This window comes from Adiantum capillus-veneris, chromosome 18, assembly GCF_014529385.1.
Source record: "Adiantum capillus-veneris isolate H3 chromosome 18, ASM1452938v2, whole genome shotgun sequence".
NCBI classification, from domain to species: Eukaryota; Viridiplantae; Streptophyta; class Polypodiopsida; order Polypodiales; family Pteridaceae; genus Adiantum; species Adiantum capillus-veneris.
In genome coordinates, this window is record NC_140948.1 from 38,085,441 (window position 1) to 38,111,133 (window position 25,693).

The 25,693-nt window shown below is 44.3% G+C and overlaps 1 protein-coding gene across 2 annotated transcripts in view; it reads left to right on the forward strand.

Moving 5' to 3' along the window:
* The window catches only part of LOC147435514 (uncharacterized), a 65,559-nt gene that overhangs the window by 11,911 nt on the left and 27,955 nt on the right, over nucleotides 1-25,693 (forward strand). For both annotated transcript variants that reach the window (XM_086488573.1, XM_086488574.1), the window contains exons 3-6: nucleotides 17,661-17,812; nucleotides 17,900-17,986; nucleotides 18,064-18,126; nucleotides 18,221-18,361. In XM_086488573.1, coding sequence (XP_086344699.1) covers nucleotides 17,661-17,812; nucleotides 17,900-17,986; nucleotides 18,064-18,126; nucleotides 18,221-18,361 — 443 coding nt within the window. The remainder of the gene's footprint in view (nucleotides 1-17,660; nucleotides 17,813-17,899; nucleotides 17,987-18,063; nucleotides 18,127-18,220; nucleotides 18,362-25,693) is intronic.

The window sequence follows — 25,693 nt, forward strand, 5'->3', positions numbered from 1 at the left end:
TGCATATCAACAAAGGGGGCGCCATTTTCAGCCTCAGGTGGATTGTAGCAGGTACAGAAGCTATGGAATGCTTACCTTGCCCTCTATGCACAGTATGGTGACGGGAGTGATGCCCCGCACGCTACATGCTGCTCTCTTTCTCCCCTACGTACAGTATGTTATGCCCCACTAGTGGGCTTCTCATTTGACCTATGTACAGTTCTTGGGGTTTATGCACGTTTGCCAAGGCAAGAGCCTTCTGAACAGGAACCGGATTAGCTAATTGCTAATCCCCCACAGGTACGCACAGTTCCATCACGAAAGATTGCGAGTTTGGAGAGTTTTCTTGCGTGAAAACTCGTCCAATTCACAGGGGAACTGTCCCATTGCGTGCGGGAGCCCTTGGGACACGCGTAGGCGTGTTCGCTCCGCTAAAAACGATCCGAAACAGGGAATTACAGCCTGCTGTGTTTTTCTGCAGGTTTAGGGTTTCGCACCTAAACTGCAAGGGAACATCGGGGGAGCCTCGTGAGAGCCTTGGGATGCGTGTACAGGCTTTTGGGCTCCCGGCAGTGAAAAACAGAGAATTACAGCCCGCTGAATTTCTGTGACAGCTCACCAGAAAGCTTCCAGATATCGAGGGAATCCGTCCTAGACAGGTTGTTTTGACCTACAGGGGTTTTTGTGCCGTTATGTTGTCGAAATCCGGTCGAAAACTTGCGCTTTCAGCCCTCGCCAGGTTTGGACAGCTTTGTGAAAGCTTGTGCTAAGTGGTCGGATCGTCTACCTTAATTTGAATAAAGAAATACCGAAAGGGGCGCCAGTCTTTGGGGCCTACAGGGTGTCGGTCTCTTGTGTGCAGTGACATTCTAGTCGCTGGACGCAACTGTGTTCTCTTCCCTGCTCAGTGCTCTGTGTAACGTTAACAGGTAATTGAAATAGTACTGCCCTCTACGTTGTACGGGCCAGTTATATGGTTCCATCGACGGGATAGTCACTTTTTCTTCAAAAAGTGCAGCGTGGATTGTTGTGGGTGAAAGCAACACAGAGCTTGTCGATATGGCAGAGAAGAGAGACCAAGTACCAGAAGAGGGATCTTCCTCACATGGCACAGAGAAAATTCCTTCAACTCTTCAAGAAGAGGACAGGTTGTTTAGAACTCAACTGCGTTGTTGCATGGACATGTTTCAGCAGTTGGCTAACAACCCAAGGATGCAGGAATTCTTACAGGCTCCAACACAGGGTTTTCAGCCTCCTACTGTAACTAAGTCAGACTTTGTAAATAATTAATTTATTTACGAGATCAGAATCATCTAATTAGTTGTGTGCACACCAGAATAGACCTAGCAGCTCTAAGGCCTCAGGTGAGCCTAAATGCGGGCCACAACACCTTAGAGGGACCTTAGCAAAAATTACCCTGAAGCCCTAGTGATTGGGAAATCGGGTCTTCAGAAAGGGGTAAGCAGTAGCCTCAGATTTTAGGCTTAGGAAAAATACGCGCGTCAGTACAAGCACATGAATGAGATGGGGTCCTTAGAACAGTGACCCTAAGGCTTATAAAGCTAATAAAGCCTTAGGGTAAGTTTCGTTAAATTAAATTGAACGGTCCGTGCCCGGGCAGGCGGCCGGACAAGTGTGAACAGGTAAAGGCGGTGCAGTGCAAGTGCGGCATTGCACCGGCAGACCTTTGGTGTTCTCATAAAAGAATCATTGGTAGCATTTGTTAGTTAGTTGCACATTTTTAATTAATGAGCTAGAAGTTTTTAAAGTCAAAAGTTGAATGGTTTTTAAGTTTTTAAAGTAAGTGTGCCAAGTGGCACACTTACCAATGCAAACTAACTCTCTCACTCTCACCCTCACCCTCTCTCTCTTCCTAGCGCCCCCTCTCCCTGATGGCTATTTAGGAGCCCCCCTCCCCCATTTTCAGGGCTGGCAGTGCACCTACCCCCCCTAATGTGAGCATGCTCTACGCGGTGGAGCCCTCCATTGAAGCTTGAGAGCAGCCTCTTGCGACAAATGTGGTAGCCTTGTGCTCCCATTGTCAAGAACAAGGGATCTCACAGTCATAGACACCTTCTGGTGAAGTTTCATCGCGAGAAGCTGCCGTAGACGCTCTCTTAGCTGAGTGCGGCTGCTGTAATTCTCTGTTTTCAACCCCTAATCACCTCGATTAGGGCTGTTTTCAGCAGATCAGCCATAGAAATTCTCTTCTCTCTCCTTATCCTAAGTCTACATCAAGTTTGGCACGATTCCATCGCGAAGAAGACCTCTGTTTCGGCGTAGGGGTGTGAACAGGTAAGAATTTCAGGTTATGTGCAGAAAATTACAACAAGCATGTGTGTGTGCATTTTGCTTGTTTCTCTATTGTGTTCGATGCATGAATGAATGAGCATGAAGGCAACACATAAGGGAAGATGGACTCTCCTCTGTGAGAGCTTCCGATGAGCTGTTTTGGAAGATAGACTCTCTTTTCGAGAGCTTCCAACCAGTCTCGCAGAAGAGGGAAATCCCCTAAGCAGAAAGAAAGTGGAAACACTTTCTCAGTCAGTAGTCGGAACAGAACAGAAGAAAGAATAGAGGACGGGCGTATGCCCCGTTCCTGTGCTTGTAAAGATTCTCCCTTAGTAATAAAGATATTCTCTTTATGGGGGGGGGACCAACCCATCTTCTGGTCCCCAATGGAGTGTCAAGTTTTCTCTCTCCCTCTAATTCTCTTGAGTATTTGAAGTGCAATTAAACGTCAGTTTACGCTTCCGTATTTTTGTGACAGTGGTATCAGAGCAAGGTCCTCTCTCTCTTCCCGAAGGGATTGACGACTCTTGGCAGACTGCAGAAATGGGAGGACTCGAGATAGAGTTCTCTCTCCTTCAACAACAGGTGGAAGAGTTGGAGAAAGCTCTCTCCCATCCAGAAGTCCAAAAGATTCTCCATACTCTTGAAAAAGGGAAGGAGAAAATGCCGATGGGGTCGGCAGAAATTCCGCAGAACCCAAAGGCGCCACAACCAAGAAAAGATCCTTTGATTGGAATTTCCCGCATGCACGAGAGGCAGAAGAAATCTCCAGAACGTCATGTGCGGTTTAATCCAAAAGTTCAAGAGCAGGATCCCCCTGATTCCCCTGAGTTCTCTTTCATGAAGGATCTGGAAGACATAGTTTCTCCGGAAGACATGTTTCTCGACGATCCGTCGCAGCAAGAAGTACATTCAAGGGAAAGGACTCCTGTCCCCAAGGAGTCTAAGCATAGAAAGAAGGAGCACCATAAGAAGAAGCACCACAAGCAGAAAACATTCAAGTCGGGAGATAGAGATGTGAAATTCGACACCTACAATGGACGGCGTGATAATGACAAAGCTTTGGCTTTCATCCGCCAATTTGAAGTTGCATTTGCTGAAGGGAATTTTAAAGAAAGATCCAAGCTTCGCCATGTTAGTTTGTACCTGAAAGGCACCGCGAGCAATTGGTGGTTAACCCTTATCCTGGAAGATCGCAAACCCCAAGATTGGACCGCTTTCAAGGAGGAGTTCTACGCACAGTTCCTTCCTCCAGACTATGAGGAAGAGGTAAAGAAAGAATGGGATCGACTTTCACAGTCCGAGAACGAAACTGTTCCACGCTATGTGGATAGGTTTTGGGACGTGCTCTTGAAAGTCACTCCATTCAAGAAGATTGACGATTCGGAGAAGATGCGCAAGTTTGAAGCAGGTTTGCATGAAGCCTTGCAAAAGGCTATGAAGCTTTACCCTCGAGGTAACTTGTAGATACTTATGGAATCAGTCCGCATAGTTGATGGAATACATGACAAGGGTACTCCCAGGAAGATGGAGCAAAGCACTTACCATGCTAAGCAGAAGGCTCTCCATGAGCAGCCTACCTCTTCTACTTCTTCTCAAAAGAAGAAAAGAACCGCCTCCGAAGTAGAAGCAAAGCCAAATCAGCCCAAGAAAGGGAGATATCTCTCTCCTGTTGAGTTGCGAACATACATTAGTGAAGGAAGATTCTTCAAGTGCGGACAAGTTGGTCATATGAAGGGTGACTGTCCTACCAAACCTCCACAACCACCCTCTTCCAATGCAGTCCCAGATGTACAGGGAAATACAACCGAGGATGGAAAAGAAAGAGCTCTTCTCAATGCATGGGGTAGTATCAACAACCAGCGGGCTCTTATTTTGTTTGACCCTGGTAGTACAGACAACTTCATCTCTACCAAGCTAGCTGACGACCTGAACTTGCAGCCCAATCGTTTTGGAGTCTCTATTCAAGCGCAATCTGCTTTCAAAGGGCAGAACTCAAACTCTACTCCAATCATAGGGAAGTTAATTCTAAAGGTCGACGACTACAAGGATCAAGAGTCTTTCTTACTAGCTTCACTTGAAGGATGCGATGTTATCTTGGGAATGCCTTGGCCCTACAAGATGCATCCCATTCCTGACTATGTTCAGAAAACCTTATCTTTTGCTCATAAAGGAAAGGAGTATCTTGTACTTGCAGATGCAGGTGATTGGCGTATTCCTATCACCAATCACATTGCCATCAAGAAAGAAATGAAAAAGTGTGTTTCAACGTACTTGATTTTTGCAAGAAAGAGAGATGTGTCTGTTTCACAACTTTCTTCCTCTTTAGAGCAAAAAAGACTTAAGTTAATAGAAAGATATAAAGATTGTTTTGCAGATGAACTTCCAAATGAACTCCCACCTTCGCGACCTGAGGATCATACAATTGATTTGATCCCAGGAAGTTCTCCTCCAAATCAGCCCCCTTATCGAGTTAGTCTAATGCAGCAAGAGGAAATTCTCAAGCAGGTTAACGAACTTTTGGAGAAGGGCTTAATAAGGCCTAGTACTTCTCCATATTGTTCACCTGTCTTGCTAGTACAGAAAAAGGATGGCACATTCCGCATGTGCATAGACTATAGATCTCTAAACAAGATCACAATCAAGAATCGATTTCCAATCCCTCGGATTGACGACATTCTTGATAAGTTACAAGGAGCCAGTGTCTTTAGTCGTATAGACTTGAAGAGCGGTTATCATCAAATCAGCATAGCTCCTCAGGATGTGCATAAGATTTCATTTAGAACAACCTTCGGGTTGTATGAATTTCTAGTGATGCCTTTTGGGCTCACTAATGCACCAGCTACATTCAACAGAATGATGGATAGAATCTTCCACTCATACAGAAGCTTTACAGGCGTTTTCTTTGATGACGTCTTAATCTTCTCAGAGACGGAAGACGAACACTATAAGCATCTCGCCTTAGTGTTTGAAGAATTACGCAAACACAAATTATTTGTGAATGCTAAGAAGAGCGAGTTCTTTCTAAAAGAAATCCACTATTTGGGCCATATAGTATCTCACAACCAGGTGAGAATGGACCCTGATAAGATTCAAGCAGTTGTAGAATGGCCTACGCCAACTACAGTACATGATGTACGAAGTTTCCTTGGCCTTTGTTCTTATTATCGGCGTTTCATTCGAGCTTTTTCCGCGATAGCAGGTCCCCTCCATGACCTGACAAAGAAGCGGATTCCATTCCATTGGGGGTCTGGACAAAAACAAGCTTTCGAAAAGCTTAAGTATCTACTCAGTCACGAATCTGTTCTCACCGTCCCTGATCTTCGCAAACCTTTCGAGGTATACTGCGATGCATCTGGAGATTGTGTAGGAGCAGTTTTGAACCAAGAGGGTCACGCGATAGCCTATGAAAGTCGGCGCCTTAAAGATGCAGAGTTGCATGCCTCCATATACGAAAAAGAGCTAATGGTAGTAATTCATGCTCTTTCCATTTGGAAACACTATCTATTAGGAGCTGATTTTATTATCAAGACTAATCATCAAAGTCTTCGCTACTTTCTCACACAGAGAAAGTTATCAGAAAAGCAGATGAGATGGGCCAACTTTCTTTCAATGTTTCATTTTCAGATTTTACACACTTCTGGAACAAAGAATGCAGTTGCAGATGCTCTCTCTAGGCGTCCAAAGATCAATGCACTAACAACAATTTATCATGAGGAACTAGAATCTCTCAGCGAGATGTATCCTCAAGATCCAGACTTCGCCACAATTTGGGCAGATCTTCAAGCTGGTCACTCAAAGCCACCTTATTCTATCAGGGATAATACACTCTATCGTCAACAAGCAATAAGCATAGCTCAGCCCTTACGACAAAAGGTGATGGATGAAGCACATAATTCTCTTTATGCCGGGCATCGGGGAATTGCTTCCACCACTAGTGCCCTCGAAAGGTATTTCTTTTGGCCAACACTCCGTGCGGACATTGAAAAATATGTACGTGAGCGTTTAGTCTGCCAAAAGGTAAAATATGACAGACATAAAGTTTATGGCAAGCTTCAGCCGCTCCCTGTGCCTAACACGCCATGGGAAAGTATTGCCATGGATTTTATTACGGATCTTCCTCGATCCAAGAATGGAAATGATGTAATCTGGACTATTGTAGACAGATTCAGTAAGCAAGCCCATTTTCTTCCAGTAAAGAAGACGATCAAAGCTGATCACATGGCTAGAATATTTCTAGCTCAGATTTTTAAACACCATGGATTGCCAAAGACTATTGTCAACGATAGAGATCCCCGCATGACTAGTCTATTTTGGCAGGCATTGTTTGAAAACTTGGGAACTAAGCTTGATTTTTCATCAGCTTATCACCCTCAAACAGATGGTCAAAGCGAAATCGCTAATGCCACTGTTTTAGATCTCCTCAAGTGCTATGTTTCGGAACGACAATCCGATTGGGAACAGTACTTACCAATAGTTGAGTTTGCGTATAATAATACCATACATTCCTCAACTGGTAAAGCCCCCTTCGAAATTATTTACGGGAAGGTACTCTTACTTCCTATTATGGTGACCAAAGAAAACATCTTTGCTGCAGATGAATTTGTGCGCAATATTGATATTGCCCATCAACAAGTAAAGCAAGCGATTCTTCGTACTCAAGAGCAACAGAAGAGAAAAGCAGACAAGCACAGAAGGAATCTCAATCTTGAAAAAGGACAATATGTCCTGCTTCGGTTTGAGAAAGCTAGATTGAAAAAGCGGGTCGGCAAAGGGAAAGTTGTCAAACTTTCCCATAGATTCTACGGCCCTTTCAAAATTACAGATAAAGTCAATGATGTGACTTTCAGATTGGATTTGCCTTCTAACTGGCGCATCCACAATGCTTTTCATGTCAGTCTCCTCCGACCATATGTTGGACCTTCTCCAGTGGCGCCCGTACAAGAAGATCCTCCAGAAGTCGAAGAGAGTGAGGAAATCCTTCAACCTGAACAGATAATACACCACTCGGAGAGACAACTCAAGTCGGAGAGTCTACATCGAAAGTATTTAGTCAAGTTCAAGAATTACACTCCTTTAGATGCAAAGTGGATGACTGAGTCCGATCTTAAGGACTACCCTGACATCTTGCACAGTTATGTTGACGCTCTACAGTTGAGGTCAACTGTTTAGAACCAAGAGGGATGTAACTAAGTCAGACTTTGTAAATAATTAATTTATTTACGAGAACTGAATCATCTAATTAGTTGTGTGCACACCAGAATAGACCTAGCAGTTCTAAGGCCTCAGGTGAGCCTAAATGCGGACCACAACACCTCAGAGGGACCTTAGCAGAAATTACCCTGAAGCCCTAGTGATTGGGAAATCGGGTCTTGAGAAAGGGGTAAGCAGTAGCCTCAGATTTTAGGCTCAGGAAAAATACGCGCGTCAGTACAAGCACATGAATGAGATGGGGTCCTTAGAACAGTGACCCTAAGGCTAATAAAGCTAATAAAGCCTTAGGGTAAGTTTCGTTAAATTAAATTTAACGGTCCGTGCTCGGGCAGGCGGCCGGACAAGTGTGAACAGGTAAAGGCGGTGCAGTGCAAGTGCGGCATTGCGCCGGCAGACCTTTGGTGTTCTCATAAAAGAATCATTGGTAGCATTTGTTAGTTAGTTGCACATTTTTAATTAATGAGCTATAAGTTTTTAAAATCAAAAGCTGAATGGTTTTTAAGTTTTTAAAGTAAGTGTGCCAAGTGGCACACTTACCAATGCAAACTAACTCTCTCTCACTCTCATTCTCACCCTCTCTCTCTTCCTAGCGCCCCCTCTCCCTGATGGCTATTTAGGAGCCCCCCTCCCCTATTTTCAGGGCTGGCAGTGCACCTACCCCCCCTAATGTGAGCGTGCTCTACGCGGTGGAGCCCTCCATTGAAGCTTGAGAGCAGTCCCTTGCGACAAATGTGGTAGCCTTGTGCTCCCATTGTCAAGAACAAGGGATCTCACAGTCATAGACACCTTCTGGTGAAGTTTCATCGCGAGAAGCTGCCGTAGACGCTCTCTTAGCTGAGTGCGGCTGCTGTAATTCTCTGTTTTCAGCCCCTAATCACCTCGATTAGGGCTGTTTTCAGCAGATCAGCCATAGAAATTCTCTTCTCTCTCCTTATCCTAAGTCTACATCAAGTTTGGCGCGATTCCATCGCGAAGAAGACCTCTGTTTCGGTGTAGGGGTGTGCACAGGTAAGAATTTCAGGTTATGTGCAGAAAATTACAGCAAGCATGTGCGTGTGCATTTTGCTTGTTTCTCTTTTGTGTTCGATGCATGAATGAATGAGCATGAAGGCAACACATAAGGGAAGATGGACTCTCCTCTGTGAGAGCTTCCGATGAGCTGTTTTGGAAGATAGACTCTCTTTTCGAGAGCTTCCAACCAGTCTCGCAGAAGAGGGAAATCCCCTAAGCAGAAAGAAAGTGGAAACACTTTCTCAGTCAGTAGTCGGAACAGAACAGAAGAAAGAATAGAGGACGGGCGTATGCCCCGTTCCTGTGCTTGTAAAGATTCTCCCTTAGTAATAAAGATATTCTCTTTATGGGGGGGGACCAGCCCATCTTCTGGTCCCCAATGGAGTGTCAAGTTTTCTCTCTCCCTCTAAGTATTTGAAGTGCAATTAAACGTCAGTTTATGCTTCCGTATTTTTGTGACACCTACACAGGGCATGGCTGAGCCGTTGCAGGAAAAGGAGATTTCCAATGCGCAAAGGACTCATGATGCTCGAGAGAAAGCCCATGTGGTTGAGCAACTAGCGGTGTCCAATGATCCAAAGCAACTTGCTTTAGCTGGACAGGAACCGTTTGTGAATGGTCAAGGGAGCAATGAACAGGCTATGCGTCAGACCCTTCCATTACCTAATACTTATCCTTGTTATTTTGGAGGTGGTTCAGTGTTTCAAGCTATGGCTGGACCTTCCACAGGTTATATGCCAGGGAATGTGTTCGGGACAATGCAAACAGGCATGGGTAACCCTATGTACGCGAACATGGGTGTCCAACCAGGTTTTCAGGGTGCATATAGTCAGTTTCGAGTGCCTGGAACACAATTTGGTATGGCTGGTTTTTCACAGCCATACGTACAAAATGCAGATATGACAGGGAAAACAGTTGATGCGAGTGCTGGAATGAACACTCATGGAGCACCACTGTTACAGGCACCTGTTTATGATAATGTGGCTCCTTTGAGTCAGCTCAAGGATTACAAGGAAGGTGGGCAAGGAGTGAAGTTTGAAACTTTCAGAGGAACTGAGGACCAATTAAAGGTTTTGACCTTTATACTGCAGTTCGATGCAGCTTATGCTGGAGGCAACTTCACGGAATCTTCAAAGATACGCAAGGCTGCCACTTTCTTGAAAGGGAATGCGCTTCAATGGTGGACCGCATTGTTGAACCAAGGTCAAGCCCCAACAACGCGGGTCCATTTCAAACAACTTTTTGCGCCTGCATGGTTGACAAACACTTTTGAAGTGGATGTAATGACAGAATGGCACGAGTTGAATGCTAAACAGTGTGCGAATTTGGAAGAGTACAATAAACAGTTTTGGGCCGCACTGTTGCCAGTCACCTCTTACAGGTTTGTGCCATTGTCAGAATAGATTGAGAAGTACTGTTGCGGATTGCCCAAGAAAATCAGGGACTACTACACAAAGACTACTGTCATGAATATTTTTCAGTTGATAGAGAATGCAAGAGTGGCCAGCAATCTGTCGAAGGGAGATTCCGATGGATTTAATAGCCACAAGAAAGGGTCCCAGGGCAAACAGTTTTCAGCCAAGGGCAATGTTGCAGCAAAGCCTTCTGAGCCTCCCACAAAGAAGCCCTCCACGAAGAAGCTGATACATCCAAGAAGCAGTCTAAATCTTCTTCGGAACGAGGACAAGGACAAAAAAGGCATTTTTTTGGCAAAACTTTTCAAGAAAGGAAAGCTCTTAGGGAGGCCAAGAAATGCTACATTTGTGAACAGGAAGGACACTTTGCAAATGAGTGCCCACAGAAGAAGTCACAGGATAAGGATGACAAGTCAGACCATAAAGGGAAGAAGCCAAAGCCGAGTGCATGACTTGTTCCAGATTTGGTTGGAGATCAGCCAAACACAGATGCCACGGAGCTGTGCAGAGCTTGGAGCAAAGTTAGAGACCAGACAGTGCTGGTTTTCTTTGATCCAAGAGCCCGTGCAAATTTCATATCACCAGAATTGGCATCAAAGTTGGGCATTCGTGCAGAGGAGACGGGTATGACAGGCGAAGCAGGTTTGGCATGCCCAAGACATTCAGAGCCTGTTACTCCCATTCTGGGAAAGCTTCGTCTGCACATTCAGAGCTATGTGGATGCAGAAGAATTTCATATTATGCCGCTTGAGGGCTGTGATGTGTTATTGGGTATCCCATGGTGTTACAGGTTGCATGCTATGGTGGATACTTACAACAAAAAGATTACCCTTGTACATAGAGGAAAGACTCATGTCCTTGATGTAAAGCTTAAAGGCGAGTCTGTTCCAGTTGTTTCTGCTTCTGCTATTTCATCTGTAATAAAGAATCATCTTTCTGCGTACTTGATCTTTGCAAAAGAAGTACCTCAAGTTGTATCTAATTTGTCTACCTTAGATAAAGATAGGTCAACTTTTTTGAGTGGTTTCAGTGATTTTTTTTCGGACTCTTTGCCAGGGGAGTTACCTCCTGAGAGACCTGAGGATCATACTATAGATCTTGTGCCAGGTTCTAGTCCACCGAATAGACCACCATACAGGGTTAGTGCAGCCCAGCAGAAAGAGATTATGGGTCAGGTCAACGAGCTTTTAGAGAAGGGGCTGATTCAGCCCAGTTCATCCCCTTTTTGTTCGCCTGTACTCTTAGTGCAGAAGAAGGATGGTTCATGGCACATGTGCATTGACTATCGCGCCTTGAATAAGAATACTATCAAGAACAGGTTCCCCATACCGAGGATAGATGACATTCTTCATCGGCTTGAGGGAGCGTCATTGTTTACAAGAATAGACCTAAAGAGCGGGTATCATCAGATACGCATTAGACCGGAAGATGTCCATTAGACTGCGTTTAGGACAACATTTGGTCTCTATGAGTTTCTTGTCATGCCATTTGGTCTCACAAATGCTCCTGCCACATTTAATAGAATGATGGACAGAATTTTTAGACCACATAGAAACTTCGTGGGTACCTTCTTTGATGACATGATTGTCTACTCAAAGTCTGAAGAGGAGCATAGGGATCACTTGACTGCAGTTTTCAATGAGTTACGTAAGAACAGGCTACTCATTAATGCGAAGAAGAGTGAATTCTTTTTGCAAGAGATTCACTTCCTTGGGCACATTGTTTCAAAGGATGGGGTACGCATGGATCCCGCTAAAGTGGAAGCAATTAGGTCATGGCCAGACTTGAAGTCCGTACATGACATTCGAAGCTTTCTAGGCTTATGTTCCTATTACAGGAGGTTCATCCGAAATTTTGCTGAGATTGCTTCTCCACTCCATGCACTGCAAGGAGAAGGAGTTACTTTCAAGTGGACAGCCAAGGAAATTTTAGCGTTCAAACACTTGAAAGAGAAGCTGACTTTAGATCCGGTAATTATTTTGCCAGATCTTTCTAAACCTTTTGTGGTTCAATGTGATGCGTGTGGCCATAGTCTTGGTGCAGTTCTAATGCAGAATGGCCGAGTAGTCGCATATGAGAGCAGAATTCTTTTGAAGACTGAAAGGAACTTGCAAGTCTATGAGAAAGAATTGCTGGCAATAATTCATGCTCTCACTAGTTGGAAACACTATTTGCCAGGGGTTGATTTTGTTGTCCAAACGGATCATCAAACCTTGCGATATTTTCTTACACAGACGAAGTTGTCTAAGAAGCACATGCGATGGGCAAACATCTTGTCAATGTTCCATTTTCAGATTGTGCATGTGCAAGGGAAAAAGAACGTGGTGGCTGATGCGTTGTCACGAAAGCCCCAAATTTCAGCAGTGTCAATTCCGTACCATTGTGAAGTAGACGAAATGAAGACACAATATGCTGAAGATTTAGATTTTGCAAGGATCTATGACCAGCTTGTTGATGGGCAACATCATGAGCACTATATGCTTAAGAATGACTTTCTCATGATGCATGGAAAGTTATGCGTTACTAAACAATTACGGCCAAAGATTTTGATGGAAAGTCATGCTCCACCTTATGCTGGGCATCGTGGAATTGATGCGACAGTGAAAGGGGTTGAGGCATTCTTCTATTGGCCAGCTTTGCGTCAAGATGTTGACACATTTGTAAGATCATGCTTAGTATGTCAAAAAGTCAAATTTGACAGACAAAAGCAACCGGGATTGTTGCAGCCATTGCCGATCCCTGATAGGCCATGGGAAAGTATAGCAATGGACTTTATCTTTGATCTTCCAAGGACGCAAACAGGAAATGATGGGATTTGGACTATCATTTGTAGGTTCAGTAAGCAGGCCCATTTCATTCCTGTTAGGAAGAAGATAAAGCCAGAACACATGGTCAAGATATTCATGAGCAATATCTTTAAATATCATGGGATGCCTCAGTCAATTGTCAGTGACAGGGATCCACGTATGACGAGTCTTTTCTGGAAGGCATTGTTTGAGAACATGGGCACTACGCTCAAGTTCTCTTCTTCGTTTCATCCGCAAACTGATGGACAATCAGAAGAGGCAAATTCTACTGTCTTGGACCTGCTCAAATGTTATGTCTCAGAGCACAAGGCAACTTGGGAACACCATCTCCCATTGGTTGAATATGCCTACAATAACACTGTGCATACGTCAACAGGTAAGGCACCATTTGAGATAGTGGAAGGAGGAAAGAAAGTCCCGCCCATTTTGCAGACTAAGGACAAGATATTTGAGGCAGACAAGTATGTGCAAGATATGGATGAAACATACAGGAAGATAAAGATTGCTCTTGAGAAGACTCAGGCTAAGCAAAAGAAAGGTGCTGATCGTCACCGTCGTGAACTTGTATTTTCACTTGGTGATCGGGTACTTTTGCGCTTTGAAAAGGCCAGGTTAAGGAAAAGGAAAGGCAAGGAACGCTTGTTTCCTAAGCTCAGTATGCGATATTATGGTCCTTTTCAGATTTCAGAAAAGATCAGCGATGTAGCTTACAGGTTAAAGCTACCAGAAGGCTGGAAAATACATAATGCTTTTCATGTCAGCCTTCTGAGGCCCTTTGTTGGTGATGTGCCAGAGAATATGCTTGATGAGGAACAATCCGAAGTGGAAGAATTGGATGAAATCCTTGTTCCTGAACAGATATTGACACATAAAGAAAGAAAGGTTAGAGGAAAAGTTACAAGACGCTATTTGGTGAAGTTCAAGAACTATCCATCGTTAGATGCCAAATGGATGGAAGAGTCTGAATTGTTTGATTCACCTCGGCTATTGCAATTGTATCTTGAAGCCTTTCAAATGGAACCCACAGCGACTTGATGCAGCCTTTTTGGAGCAAGGCAAGGGCATGGTTCATGATGCTCAAGAGAGTAGTTAAGCAATTGTATCTACTCTTTCCATACAGAATTTAGCTAGAGAAGTTTGTGCTCAAGAGTACACTAGAAGACTTCTATGCTTGATATATGTGTCGTAGCCAGGTTGGTGGGATTGTTTAATCGTCCAACGCTACATTTCCGGAAGCATGTATATCTTGGATTCCCATCATAGAATATATGTGATATCAGGAGATATCTGCATGTATTATTGGCATGCAAGCGAGGTCGCTTGCAATATTTCAAGGGTGGGGTGTGTCACCAGGAGGTGTATTTTTCCTGTTGCCTTCCGTAAATAAGTATTAGATATATTTATTTTATTTTTACTTGTTTGTCCCAAAACCCTTAAAAAGGTGCAAGTGGACATTGCATGGCCAGTGTGAAACGGCTGCAGCCAAATGGGTTTCTCACATCGGGGATCTAGGCCGGTCAGACAGGGACTGCTCGGGCCAGTTAGCATTGAATTCTGATGAGTATGGAAGCTCGTGTGCGCCAAACTGGAATTTGGGCCACTCGTCAAGTCACTGCAACGTCAAGTCACTGCAACTTTATAAGTTGAAAGGGGCCAGTAAATTAACCCACATTGTAGATGGTGGTCAAATGGTAGTCTTCAATGATGGTCAGGAGACCGATAGGGACGCCATGGAAGCATCTCCTAAAATTTAGGGAACTGCTATTTTTGACCGGAAAATGTGTTCGCGTCATTAGCTCTGGAATGACAAGGGGAACATTTTATTGCTCTGCTGCCAAGTCAACTGACGCACCAGTTGAGATATTTTTACCAGGGAAAGCCCAAACTCGGAAACTGGGCGACGTGTCAGCCTGTGAGCGATTCTGCCACTCTGGGAGGCAAAAACGAGCTGCATATCAACAAAGGGGGTGCCATTTTCAGCCTCAGGTGGATTGTAGCAGGTACAGAAGCTATGGAATGCTTACCTTGCCCTCTATGCACAGTATGGTGACGGGAGTGATGCCCCGCACGCTACATACTGCTCTCTTTCTCCCCTACGTACAGTATGTTATGCCCCACTAGTGGGCTTCTCATTTGACCTATGTACAGTTCTTGGGGTTTATGCACGTTTGCCAAGGCAAGAGCCTTCTGAACAGGAACGGGATTAGCTAATTGCTAATCCCCCACAGGTACGCACAGTTCCATCACGAAAGATTGCGAGTTTGGAGAGTTTTCTTGCGTGAAAACTCGTCCAATTCACAGGGGAACTGTCCCATTGCGTGCGGGAGCCCTTGGGACACGCATAGGCGTGTTCGCTCCGCTAAAAACGATCCGAAACAGGGAATTACAGCCTGCTGTGTTTTTCTGCAGGTTTAGGGTTTCGCACCTAAACTGCAAGGGAACATCGGGGGAGCTTCGTGAGAGCCTTGGGATGCGTGTACAGGCTTTTGGGCTCCCGGCAGTGAAAAACAGAGAATTACAGCCCGCTGAATTTCTGTGACAGCTCACCAGAAAGCTTCCAGATATCGAGGGAATCCGTCCTAGACAGGTGTTTTTGACCTACAGGGGTTTTTGCGCCGTTATGTTGTCGAAATCCGGTCGAAAACCTGCGCTTTCAGCCCTCGCCAGGTTTGGACAGCTTTGTGAAAGCTTGTGCTAAGTGGTCGGATCGTCTACCTTAATTTGAATAAAGAAATACCGAAAGGGGTGCCAATCTTTGTGGCCTACAGGGTGTCGGTCTCTTGTGTGCAGTGACATTCTAGTCGCTGGACGCAACTGTGTTCTCTTTCCCTTCTCAGTGCTCTGTGTAAAGTTAACAGGTAATTGAAATAGTACCGCCCTCTACGTTGTACGGGCTGGTTATAGTGGGTCGGGATTCACTCTCAGACTTTGCGTCCAGATGCCCTGAGAAGTGAGGCCCTCACCACTAATTTAAAGGTTACAAGGGATGCCCAAAAGCAGAGCCCCAAAAGCTTGAAAGCAAAAGCAAATTCTCTCTCTTTGTCAATGAGAGTCAGTAAAAAGCAAGTTCTCTTTTTCTCTCTCTTTCTCCCAAATCATAGCAAAAAGCTGAGATTTGTGTCGCTCAAAATTTCCAAAAAAAATAAAAAATAATTTTTTTTTCCAGCCTCCGCGATTTCCGGAAATTAGGCATGTATTAGGGTTTCCCTGAGACTTGGAGTATGTCCACTATTGTGCCTATCTTCAAGTCGGGAGATCTGTCACAAAGTGATGACGTGGCGGACATCAAAAACCCTAAATTTTGCCAAAAACCCTAAAATTCCTGCAAACCCTAATTTCTGCAAACATATCTCTGGCATGGACGAAGTGCTTTGCTACTAGACCATCATGATCCTGTGCTCTTCCTGTCTTCATCTTGTCAATGGCTTTCCTTACCCTCTCAGTAGTAAAGAAAGTACATGTTTCTGGGCATGCCTCTGGAGGGTCAAGCAAAGGTGGCTGCCTTAATGCTGTATAGAGAGATGTAGCATATTCCTCCCATATCTTTTTTGAAGTGATGGCTGGTGGTAGAGAGTGCTCATTGAAAAGCCTCCATGCCTCACTAGAGTCTTGACTCATAAATAGCTGATACAGATCACGCTCTAATTGAGATAGGTAAGCCCAGCTTTTCTGCACTCGTCTGTCCTTTCATGTTTCCACCGCGTCCTGAGAGGAGACTCAATGGCCTCACACCATCTCGAGTGAATCTTATCAATTGGGTAATTCTTTAGGTGTTTCGCAAATCTCGGGCCTCTGGAATACTTGATCAACCTTTTCACACACGTGTCAGTCATCTTGCAGTTAACGCATATACTTCGCTTTGGCAAACTTCTCCGTCGAATTTTTTTTTGCCCAAATCTTCATTCTTTTCTTCTGTTCCCGCGTTGGATTTCGACTCTTCTTTGCCTTCCTGTTGAGAGGTGCTATCTCTCTCAGGTTCTCCACGAGAACCCATGTGTAATCTGGGTTTCTTTATGGCTTATGCCCCAGAGTGATGAAGATGGGATCGCGCCCGATGCGCGATGAAGTAAGGGTGGGAGTGCGTAATAATTCCGGGGTCGGGGCACGGAGATTCTTCAATAACAATTTCCAAAGTGCCCAAGTGCAATGTCTGCTCTTTGATAGGACCGGTGTGCTTTGAGAAAAGCACACCCCTAATGCTCCGATACCACTGTTATAGTCTTGGACTTCCCAAGTTAGAAATTTGGCACGACGTACGAGAGAATCCCTTTAATACTTCACAACTTTAAAATTTGAGTCAACATGGCCCGGCGTGGTTCTGTGCCCAGAGATTGGCATCATTTTGTTAGAGTCTCATAGGTCACTTTGGCCTTTTAAAGACGTTATACAACATTTCATTTCTCTGTGTGTGCGTATGTACGCAACAATCTCTTTTTGGTTTCAGTGTTTCAAATTGGGGTATTCCTTCTTGTGTTTGCTGCCGTTCTTCTTTGCAACCGGATTCTCTCTGTACACTTGTTTTCCGTCTAAATATGTCCTCCGGTGTTCTGAACCTGTGGTGACGGTAGAGAAGGGCCACAAACTCTACCCCTAGCTGACTGAAGTGTTACCCACGGGCATTTCAACAATGCAGATGCAGATGAAGAGAGATGAGGTTCTGGCTACATCTACTTATGTAGAGACCATCACGGAGAAAGGTTAGAGGAGAGTTTATGGCAAGCATATGGAACAATAAAGTTACCCTACTCGTCAGGTCAGAGCTTTGAAGGTGATTTGTACAGAAAGAAATTAGTTCCTTACGCATGCTGGAAGGATTTTTGAAGCGTCTGTTTATTCCCTTTTTTGGAAGTACGTTGTTTGTCATGTGTCAAATTTGAATGAATCAATGAAGCTTTGGTGTGACTATGTGTCTCTTGAATGGGATTTCTATTTCATGTTACAGGATGGGTAGAGTGTCCGCGGAGTGGGCAGGCGATTCATGGTCTTATACCTTCCAAAGTACCACTTGGAGCTCATTTTAATGAAGTCGTAGAAGCGGGCAAACGATATTCTGTTAGAAATGCTACTCAGCAATTACGGGCAAGGGGTAAAGAGGTCTGTTGACTGGATATGTGATGATGTTATATGCGTCAACAGGTAGGAAAGGCATTTTGCATCTTGATGAGGGTCTCTCTTTTGTAGGTGGGAATGGTAATTGACCTAACTAATACTACAAGATATTATCAAGCATCAGAATGGAGAGATCAAGGAGGCATCAAGTACGTGAAGGTACTGAAGTAGGAGTAAACATGTGACATGGTTTTCTCATTTATTTTTGCATTCAAGCTTGTAAGTGTTTTATGCAGATACCATGTAGAGGGCGAAATGAGGTTCCAGATAATGCGTCAGTCAATATTTTCGTGTTTGAGGTGTCTACTTAGCATTTCCTGACTATGACTCTTTTAAAAGTTTCTTCTGTAGTGATTGTGATGATTTAAAGATTAGTCCTCTCCATTTTTTCAGGTCATGCATTTCATGAACGTACAGAGATCAAGTAACACCAATAAACATATCTTGGTGCATTGCACGCATGGCTTCAACCGGACTGGCTATATGATTGTGCATTATTTAAAGAGGTGTCAGCCGGGCATGACTGTGGAACAGGTATCCTCAAGGTCGTCTGTAAGCAAGTGAAATAGGGTCCAGTATTTTGGCTGTTATTTCTCATGCTTGCATGTGCTTGTAATTTACAGGTTATCGCTCAGGCAGTCCTTTTCTAATTTCTGGCTGCATATGACATACATCTGTAATGCTTATTGCACATAAGGAGAAACTGTGCACTTTTGTTATGAAGTGGGCTCTGTAGTTTTCATGAAACTCATTACTTTGCATATTGGGCTGGAATGTGATTCAATCTTAAATAATGACCGTCGTCCGTAGCTGAGAACAGTGAACTAGTAATTATAGCATGTCTGGCATTTTCAGGGCTGGATTTTTGAGGACATATCCCGAAATTTATCAACTCAGAACCACTCTTGTAAGCACTTATTTATTATTCCAAAGTCTTTAGTCCAAGAAAGGTTACATATATTGTGGAAGAGCCAATCTATAGAGATTGTTTTCAAAAGCCTTCCCCTCATTGTGGCAAGGACAAAGACAAAGCAAAGGCCAACCATGTAGGCACTCCCTCCTATGCTAAGGAATATTCAGATTCAAATATATTGTTTCACCTGATTACTCAAAAGTAGAATCGACCCCCAATTTTCTCTCATAGGTATAGCAACTAAACCTCCCAATTGTGGACACGTATAGTCAGCCACCAATCACTGGTTGTGTGGAGGCCAAGTGCTTATAATCGTTGTACTCTTACCACTTTAAATTGATGCAAGTTTCTAGTGTTTCTATCAACATGAATGGCTCTCGTTTTCCCCAGGGCCCAGATAGCGTCAACAAAACCTTCGAGAAAAAAAGTACGGAAAGTTCTCATTCAAAGCAACTATCCAGGCCATATTGATTGAGGAGTTTCTGAGATTCCCTGTGCTTGATAGGAGAACTCAACTGGCATTGTTGCATCACTGCATCCATCTGATCAGGCATAGACAATCCATCTCTAAAAAGGTGGTCCTAGCGAACATCTGATTTAGAGCAAGAATCCCCTCAACACACTGACTTTTTCTCTCTAAAAGATTCTCTCTCTGGACTCTAGAGCAACGTTTCTCTCTCTAGAACAGGCTGAGATATTCTTCTTTAAATCTGTCAGCTCTGTAGAGCAGAGCCCACTTTCTCTCTAAACTTATTCCAAACTTCTTATTTGATTGAACAAATCTTCAATTCCGATGCAATTTTTCACGATGAAACTCTTCCAATGTTGACATAGGTTGAGGAGAGTGCTTCCACATGATCTCCTTCGAAGTGGGATGGCTGAAATTGCAAGAAAAGTGGTGAAAAACAGGGATTTAGTGATATAATGGACCGTTTTGATAAAAATCTGCTCTGGCTATGTAGATAAGCGGCGTAGGATGATGACAAGAGGCTCTCCCAAGGTAGATATGGCTATGGAAAGCTTCAAAGTGCAGAAAAATCGAGTTTTCTGCCTTCTATGAAGGTACGTAGTAGGAATTCCAAACCATAATTTCCAAAATTATGGGTATTTTTAATGTACATATCATAAACTCACTCAACACAGTACTATCAGCCCGTCAACATGCCCAAAATCTCAGAGAGAAATTGGTCGACTCTGTTCTCTTCTTGGCGATCTCCGACGAAGGAGTGGAGCGGCTCCCCTCTTGTGTAGCACGCAGTGCAGTGCACCGCACCAAACTCAACCCGCTAATTTGAGGTGGACTTCTTTAACAGACTTGGGCACCCCAAGTCGGGAATTTGGTACGACACACGAGAGAAACACTTAAAAATACTTCACACTTTAATCACAGTTCAATTGAGTCCACACAGCCCGATGTAGTCTCGTGCCCAGGGAGATTGACCGCAAAGACTGGCGCTCCTTTCGGTAGTTACTTTTATATTAATGCTTGAGCAAAGTTACAATGCCTGCGGGTCCTCTCTGCTCTGAAGCTCATCAACAATCTGAGCTAGAGATTAAAAGGTTTCAAGAGACTCACATGAAAAGCATTGTGAATCTTCCAAGTGTCTGGCAACTTGAGTCTGAAGGGTACATCATTTATCTTTTCTTGAATCTGGATAGGGCCATAATACCTCATGCTGAGCTTTGGCAAAAGCCGCTCCTTCCCTTTCTTTTCCTCAGGCGTGCCTTCTCAAAGCGTAAGAGCACCCAATCATCTTCCTTCAACTGTAAGTCCGTGTATGTTAATCTGCTGTCTTCTTATGACGTGCTTGAGACTTCTCTAGAGCCTCGCGAACCTTGGCAAAAGCAGTGTCCAAATCTCTTGTGTACTGATCCGCTTGCAAAATCTTGCCTTTGGTGCTTAGAAATGGAGGAACCTTCTTAGCACCTTCGATTACCTCAAATGGCGCCTTCCCCGTCGAAGAGCGAACTGTGTTGTTGTAGGAAAATTCCACCAAAGGCAACCACTTTTCCCGTTGAGTCTTCTGATCCGAAATGTAAGACTTCAATAAATCCAAAACCGCTGAATTGATTATCTCAGATTGCCCATCCGTTTGTGGGTGGAATGAGGATGAAAATTGCAACCGCGTGCCAATGTTCTCCCAGATTGCTCTCCAAAACAAACTCGTGAATCGGGGATCTTTGTCCGAGACTATCGACTGAGGCATGCCATGTAACCGAAAAATGTGAGAGAGGAATAGTCTCGCCAAATGGTCAGGCTTGACTGTCTTCTTTACTGGAATAAAGTGAGCTTGCTTGCTAAATCTGTCAATGACTGTCCAAATGCCATTGTGCCCACTTTGGGTCTTGAGAAGATAAAAAATGAAATCCATAGCAATGCTTTTATAGGGGTGGGAGGGAATGGGTAATGGCTGTAGAAGTCTTGGTGCCTTATGCCTGTCAAACTTTACCTTTTGGCATACTAGGTAACTGCGAACAAAGTCTTCCACATCCTTTTTGAGCCTCGGCCAGTAAAAGTAATGCCCAACACCCTTCAAGGTGGTATCTATGTCGTGGTGGCTTGAAAAGGGTGGACTGTGGCACTTTGTCAAAACTTTTTGCCTTAACGGCTGTGTAACACACAACATTGTTCTACGCATCAAATAGCCGTCCTGTATAGAATAGCGTGTAACTGTCTCCTTGTTATGTATCCGATTAAAGATGTCTACAAAGTCAGGATTTGTGGCGTATTGATCTACCATATCTTGGAAGTTTCGATGATGGATCGCGAAAATAGCGAGAACCAAGGGCTTCTAAGACAATGCATTTGCCACTAAGTTCTTCTGTCCGTGTACATGGACTATCTAGAAATGAAACCGTGACAATATGTTAGTCCACCTGATGTGTTTTTCCGAAAGCTGTGTCTGCGACAAGTAGCGTAAACTTTGATGATCTGCCAAGACTGAAAATTTCAAAATCAGCTCCGAGTAAATAGTGTCGCCACTGTGTGAGAGCATGGATAATTGCCAATAGCTCTTTCTCATGTCTGTGCTACCATCTCTGGACGTGAAAACGTCCTGCTCTGCAATAACATGGCCTTCTTGCATTAAAACGCTCAGAGACTACGACCACAAGCATCACAATAAACTTCAAATGGCTTTTGCAAGTCTGGCAAGGTCGACGTTGGTCCGGTAGTTAATTTCTCTTTGAGATTCTGAAAAGCGGTAATCTCTATCGATCCCCAAGTGAAAGGGACTCCTTTCTGAGTTAGTAAATGCGAAGGAGAAGCTATCTCTACAAATTTTCTAATGAACCACCGATAATAAGAGCATAAGCCCAGAAAGCTTCGAACTTCATGAACATTCTTTAAGTCAAGTCAATCGCGAATGGTCTCAATTTTGGCTGGGTCCATGTGTACTCCTTCGGTTGAGACGATGTGTCCCAAGAAATGTATGTCGAGAAAGAAAAATTCACTCTTCTTCACGTTGATAACCAATCTATGCTTCCCCAATGCTTGAAAGACCTGTAGCAGATGATGTTTGTGCTTTGCTTCATTCTTGGAGAAAACTATAATATTGTCAAAGAAAGTGCCCACAAAAGATCGATACTCTCTGAAAATCCTATCCATCATTCGATTGAATATTGCTGGAGTATTCGTGAGTCCAAAAGGCATAACCAAATATTTGTACAAACCAAAAGTTGTCCAGAAAGCTGTCTTGTAGACATCCCCCGGAGCAATTCGAATCTGATGATATCCACTCTTCAGATTAATTGTGCTAAAACAAGAGGATCCCTGTAGTCTGTCGAGTATATCATTGATCCTTGGAATAGGGAATCTGTTCTTGATGGTGATTTTATTGAGAGCTCTATAGTCAATGCACATCCTCCAAGATCCGTCTTTCTTTAATACTAGCAACACTAGAGAGCAGAAAGGTGAATTGCTAGGTTGGATGAGACCCTTCTCAAGAAGCTCTTTTACTTGGTTCGTTATCTCTTCATTTTGGGCTCTACTAGCTCGATAAGGCGATTGATTTGGTTGGTGTACTTTCGGTAATCAAATCAAGCGTGTGGTCCTGAAGATGAGGTGGAGGTAACTCGCCTAGTACTCCTTCAGAGATCGTTGCCTTCAGAGAAACGATTAGCCTGTGTGTGCAGAAATTCTTGTCGTTCTTTTTCCAGACATAAATGATCGTTGTTCATCATTTAGTTCTTTCAAGAAGATTGAGTAAACAAAAAAATTGGATTTCTTTGATTTGGAAATGGCCGAAGCCGATACAAGTGGGCCGGACTCGCCCTTCAATTTTACATCAAGTATAATTCTTTGCCGTTCTCATTCTTCAAAGTCGCTTTCTTGGCCCTATAATCAACCACAACATTGTTCTTGTGGAACCAAGGGATTCCTAGGAGGATGTCACACCCTTCCAAAGGCATGATGTAAAAGTCCTTTTGCCCTAGATACCCTTGACAATGCAAACAAAGTTTGCCAATGACAAGTGTATTGGCAACATCTCGTCCGATGCCACTACAACAGTCTCTGCCCATGGCCCTTGTCACCAGTGTGTGACTACTATCTATCCTTTTTGTTGATTTCTTTCTTATTATCTATTTACTTTCACTTTTTGGAAACACCCCTCGGGAAATCTAACTGCCCTGCATTGCATAGCTAGTGTGGAACTGTCCAGAGGGAGTCCAGGCCTGAGGGCAAGAGAGCACTAAGGTTGGACAAGGACTATGGTTAGCCAAGTGGGGTCATTGACTAGCCAAAGTGGAATCCTTTGCTACAGAGGCTACATTTCAGTTTTGGATGTGGCCGCAGTGTACAAAGAGGGTCGGATGACCTAGAAAGATACAATGGCAGCATCTCCTAAAATTTAGGGAACTGCTATTTTGGGACCTGAAAATGTGTTGGCGTCATTACCTCCGGAATGACAAAGGGAACATTTTCTTACTCTGCCGTGAAGTCAACTGGGCAACCGGTTGGGATATTTTTAGGCGGCAACCCCGAAACGGGAAAATGCTTGTAAATGTGCCAAGTGGCACATTTTGGTGCACTTGCCTTATGCAACAAGAAGTGGCGCTGAATTTGAAGAGGGGAGAGCCTCATTTTCAGTTTTGTCACAGGTTAAGAGCTATGGAGTGCTTGCTTTCCCTCTTATGCACAGTGCGGTGCCAGGAGTGATGCCCTGCACGCTACGCACTGCCCTCTCTCTCCGCTTTGGCAGTATGTTATGCCCCTCTAGTGGGCTCTTCATTTGACCAATGTACAGTTGTGTGGGTTCATGCGCGATTGCCGAGGCAAGAGCCTCTTGCATAGGTACTGGATTAGCTAGCGGCTAATCCCCCCGCAGGTACAGGTGAATTCGGAGAGGTTTCACGCCAGAAATCTCGTCCGATTCAAAGGTCAAGTAGCCCTACAGGTGCGGGAGCTCGAGGACTTGCTAGGGATGCGACCGGCACGCGGAAACAGTGAATTACAGCCTGCTGTGTATTTTTGCAGGTTTAGGGTTTTGGCCCTAAACGGACCCTAATACCCCCAGGAGGTTCGGGGACGCAAGGGGACCGCTGTACAGGCGATCTGGCGCATTTTCAGGGCTGAAAACAGAGAATTCAGCGTGCTGCAGATTCTCGCCAGGTTTGGCAAAGTGCCCGTATGCGTCGGGAAAGTCATCCAATGCGTGGGAATACTGACTGTGAAAGGTTCTAGTACAGTTATGCTGCCGAAATCGGGCTGGAACAGTGGAAATTCAGCCGAGTTTGTGCGGGGCAGCTTGTAGGGAACCTCAACGTTTATTCCCTCTTTTTAACAATAAAGAAATACCGAAAGGGGCGCTTAAGTTAGGGGCCAATCTGGTGTCTGTCTACTCATACAGGTGCAATCTAGCAGCCTGTATCCCTCTCCCCTTTGTGGTGTCTTGAAAGTACAGGTAAAATAGACGACTAATAATGGGTGAAAGCTAAATCAAGGTTTAAAGTAAAGTCTACCGCCCTTTTTGGATTGAACAGGCCGGTTACATGGTTCCATCGACGGGACTAAATCACTTTTTCCCATAGAAGTGAGCCTTGGTCAGTTTTGGGCTTGAAGACACAGGGGATCATAGACCAGACACAGGGAATTGCAATTATGGCTGACAGACCAGATGATGTGACTGAAGAGGTTTCCTCTTCACAGGGGCAACAGACACATGAAGTGGGTGAGTCCTCAAGACCACCACAGATGGATGATGATATATTCAGGACCCAGTTGGCTACTGTTGTGGCTATGTTCACACAAGTAATGCAGAACCCAAGGTTTTTAGCCTTTCTGCAACCTCCTGTTCCGTCTCAGCAAGTTGGGTCACTGGATCATATTCAAAAGCCTGTTAAGGCTCGAGCACAGGTGATTCATACCGCACAGTCAATGGAAACACCTGTACACTTGACGGAGAATATGCAGTCTCCACAACCTATGCCTAAGGTGCAAGAACAGGTGGCTGAGATGCCAGTCTTTCAAGCTGTACCAATTCAGCCCGCCACCTTTCAGCAGCCTATAGCTGGTTCTAATGGGCAGGGAAGCAACCTACAGGCTATGCAACAGGTCTTCCCACCACCTTCAGTACACCCTGGCTATTTTGGAGGTGGATCGGTATTTCAGAGCATGGCTGGTCATGCACCTGGAAATCAGTTTTATACGCCAGGAACAGTGTTTGGGGGTGCTCAAACGATGATGCCTAACCCCATGTACAGTGTCATGGGTATGCAACCAGGGTTTCAAAGCACTCAGGGACAATTTGGGATGCCACAAGCAAATTTTGGTATGGCTGGAATTACAAATCAGCAGCCAAATATGGCATTTCCAGGTCAAGTTAATAGCGGCCAAGGAACACAGATGAACCCTAATAGTGTTCCCATGTTTCAGTCACTTCCATATGACAATTTAACGCCGCTGGAGAGGCCAACTCCGTACAAAGAAGGTGGCAAAGGAGTGTCATTCACGA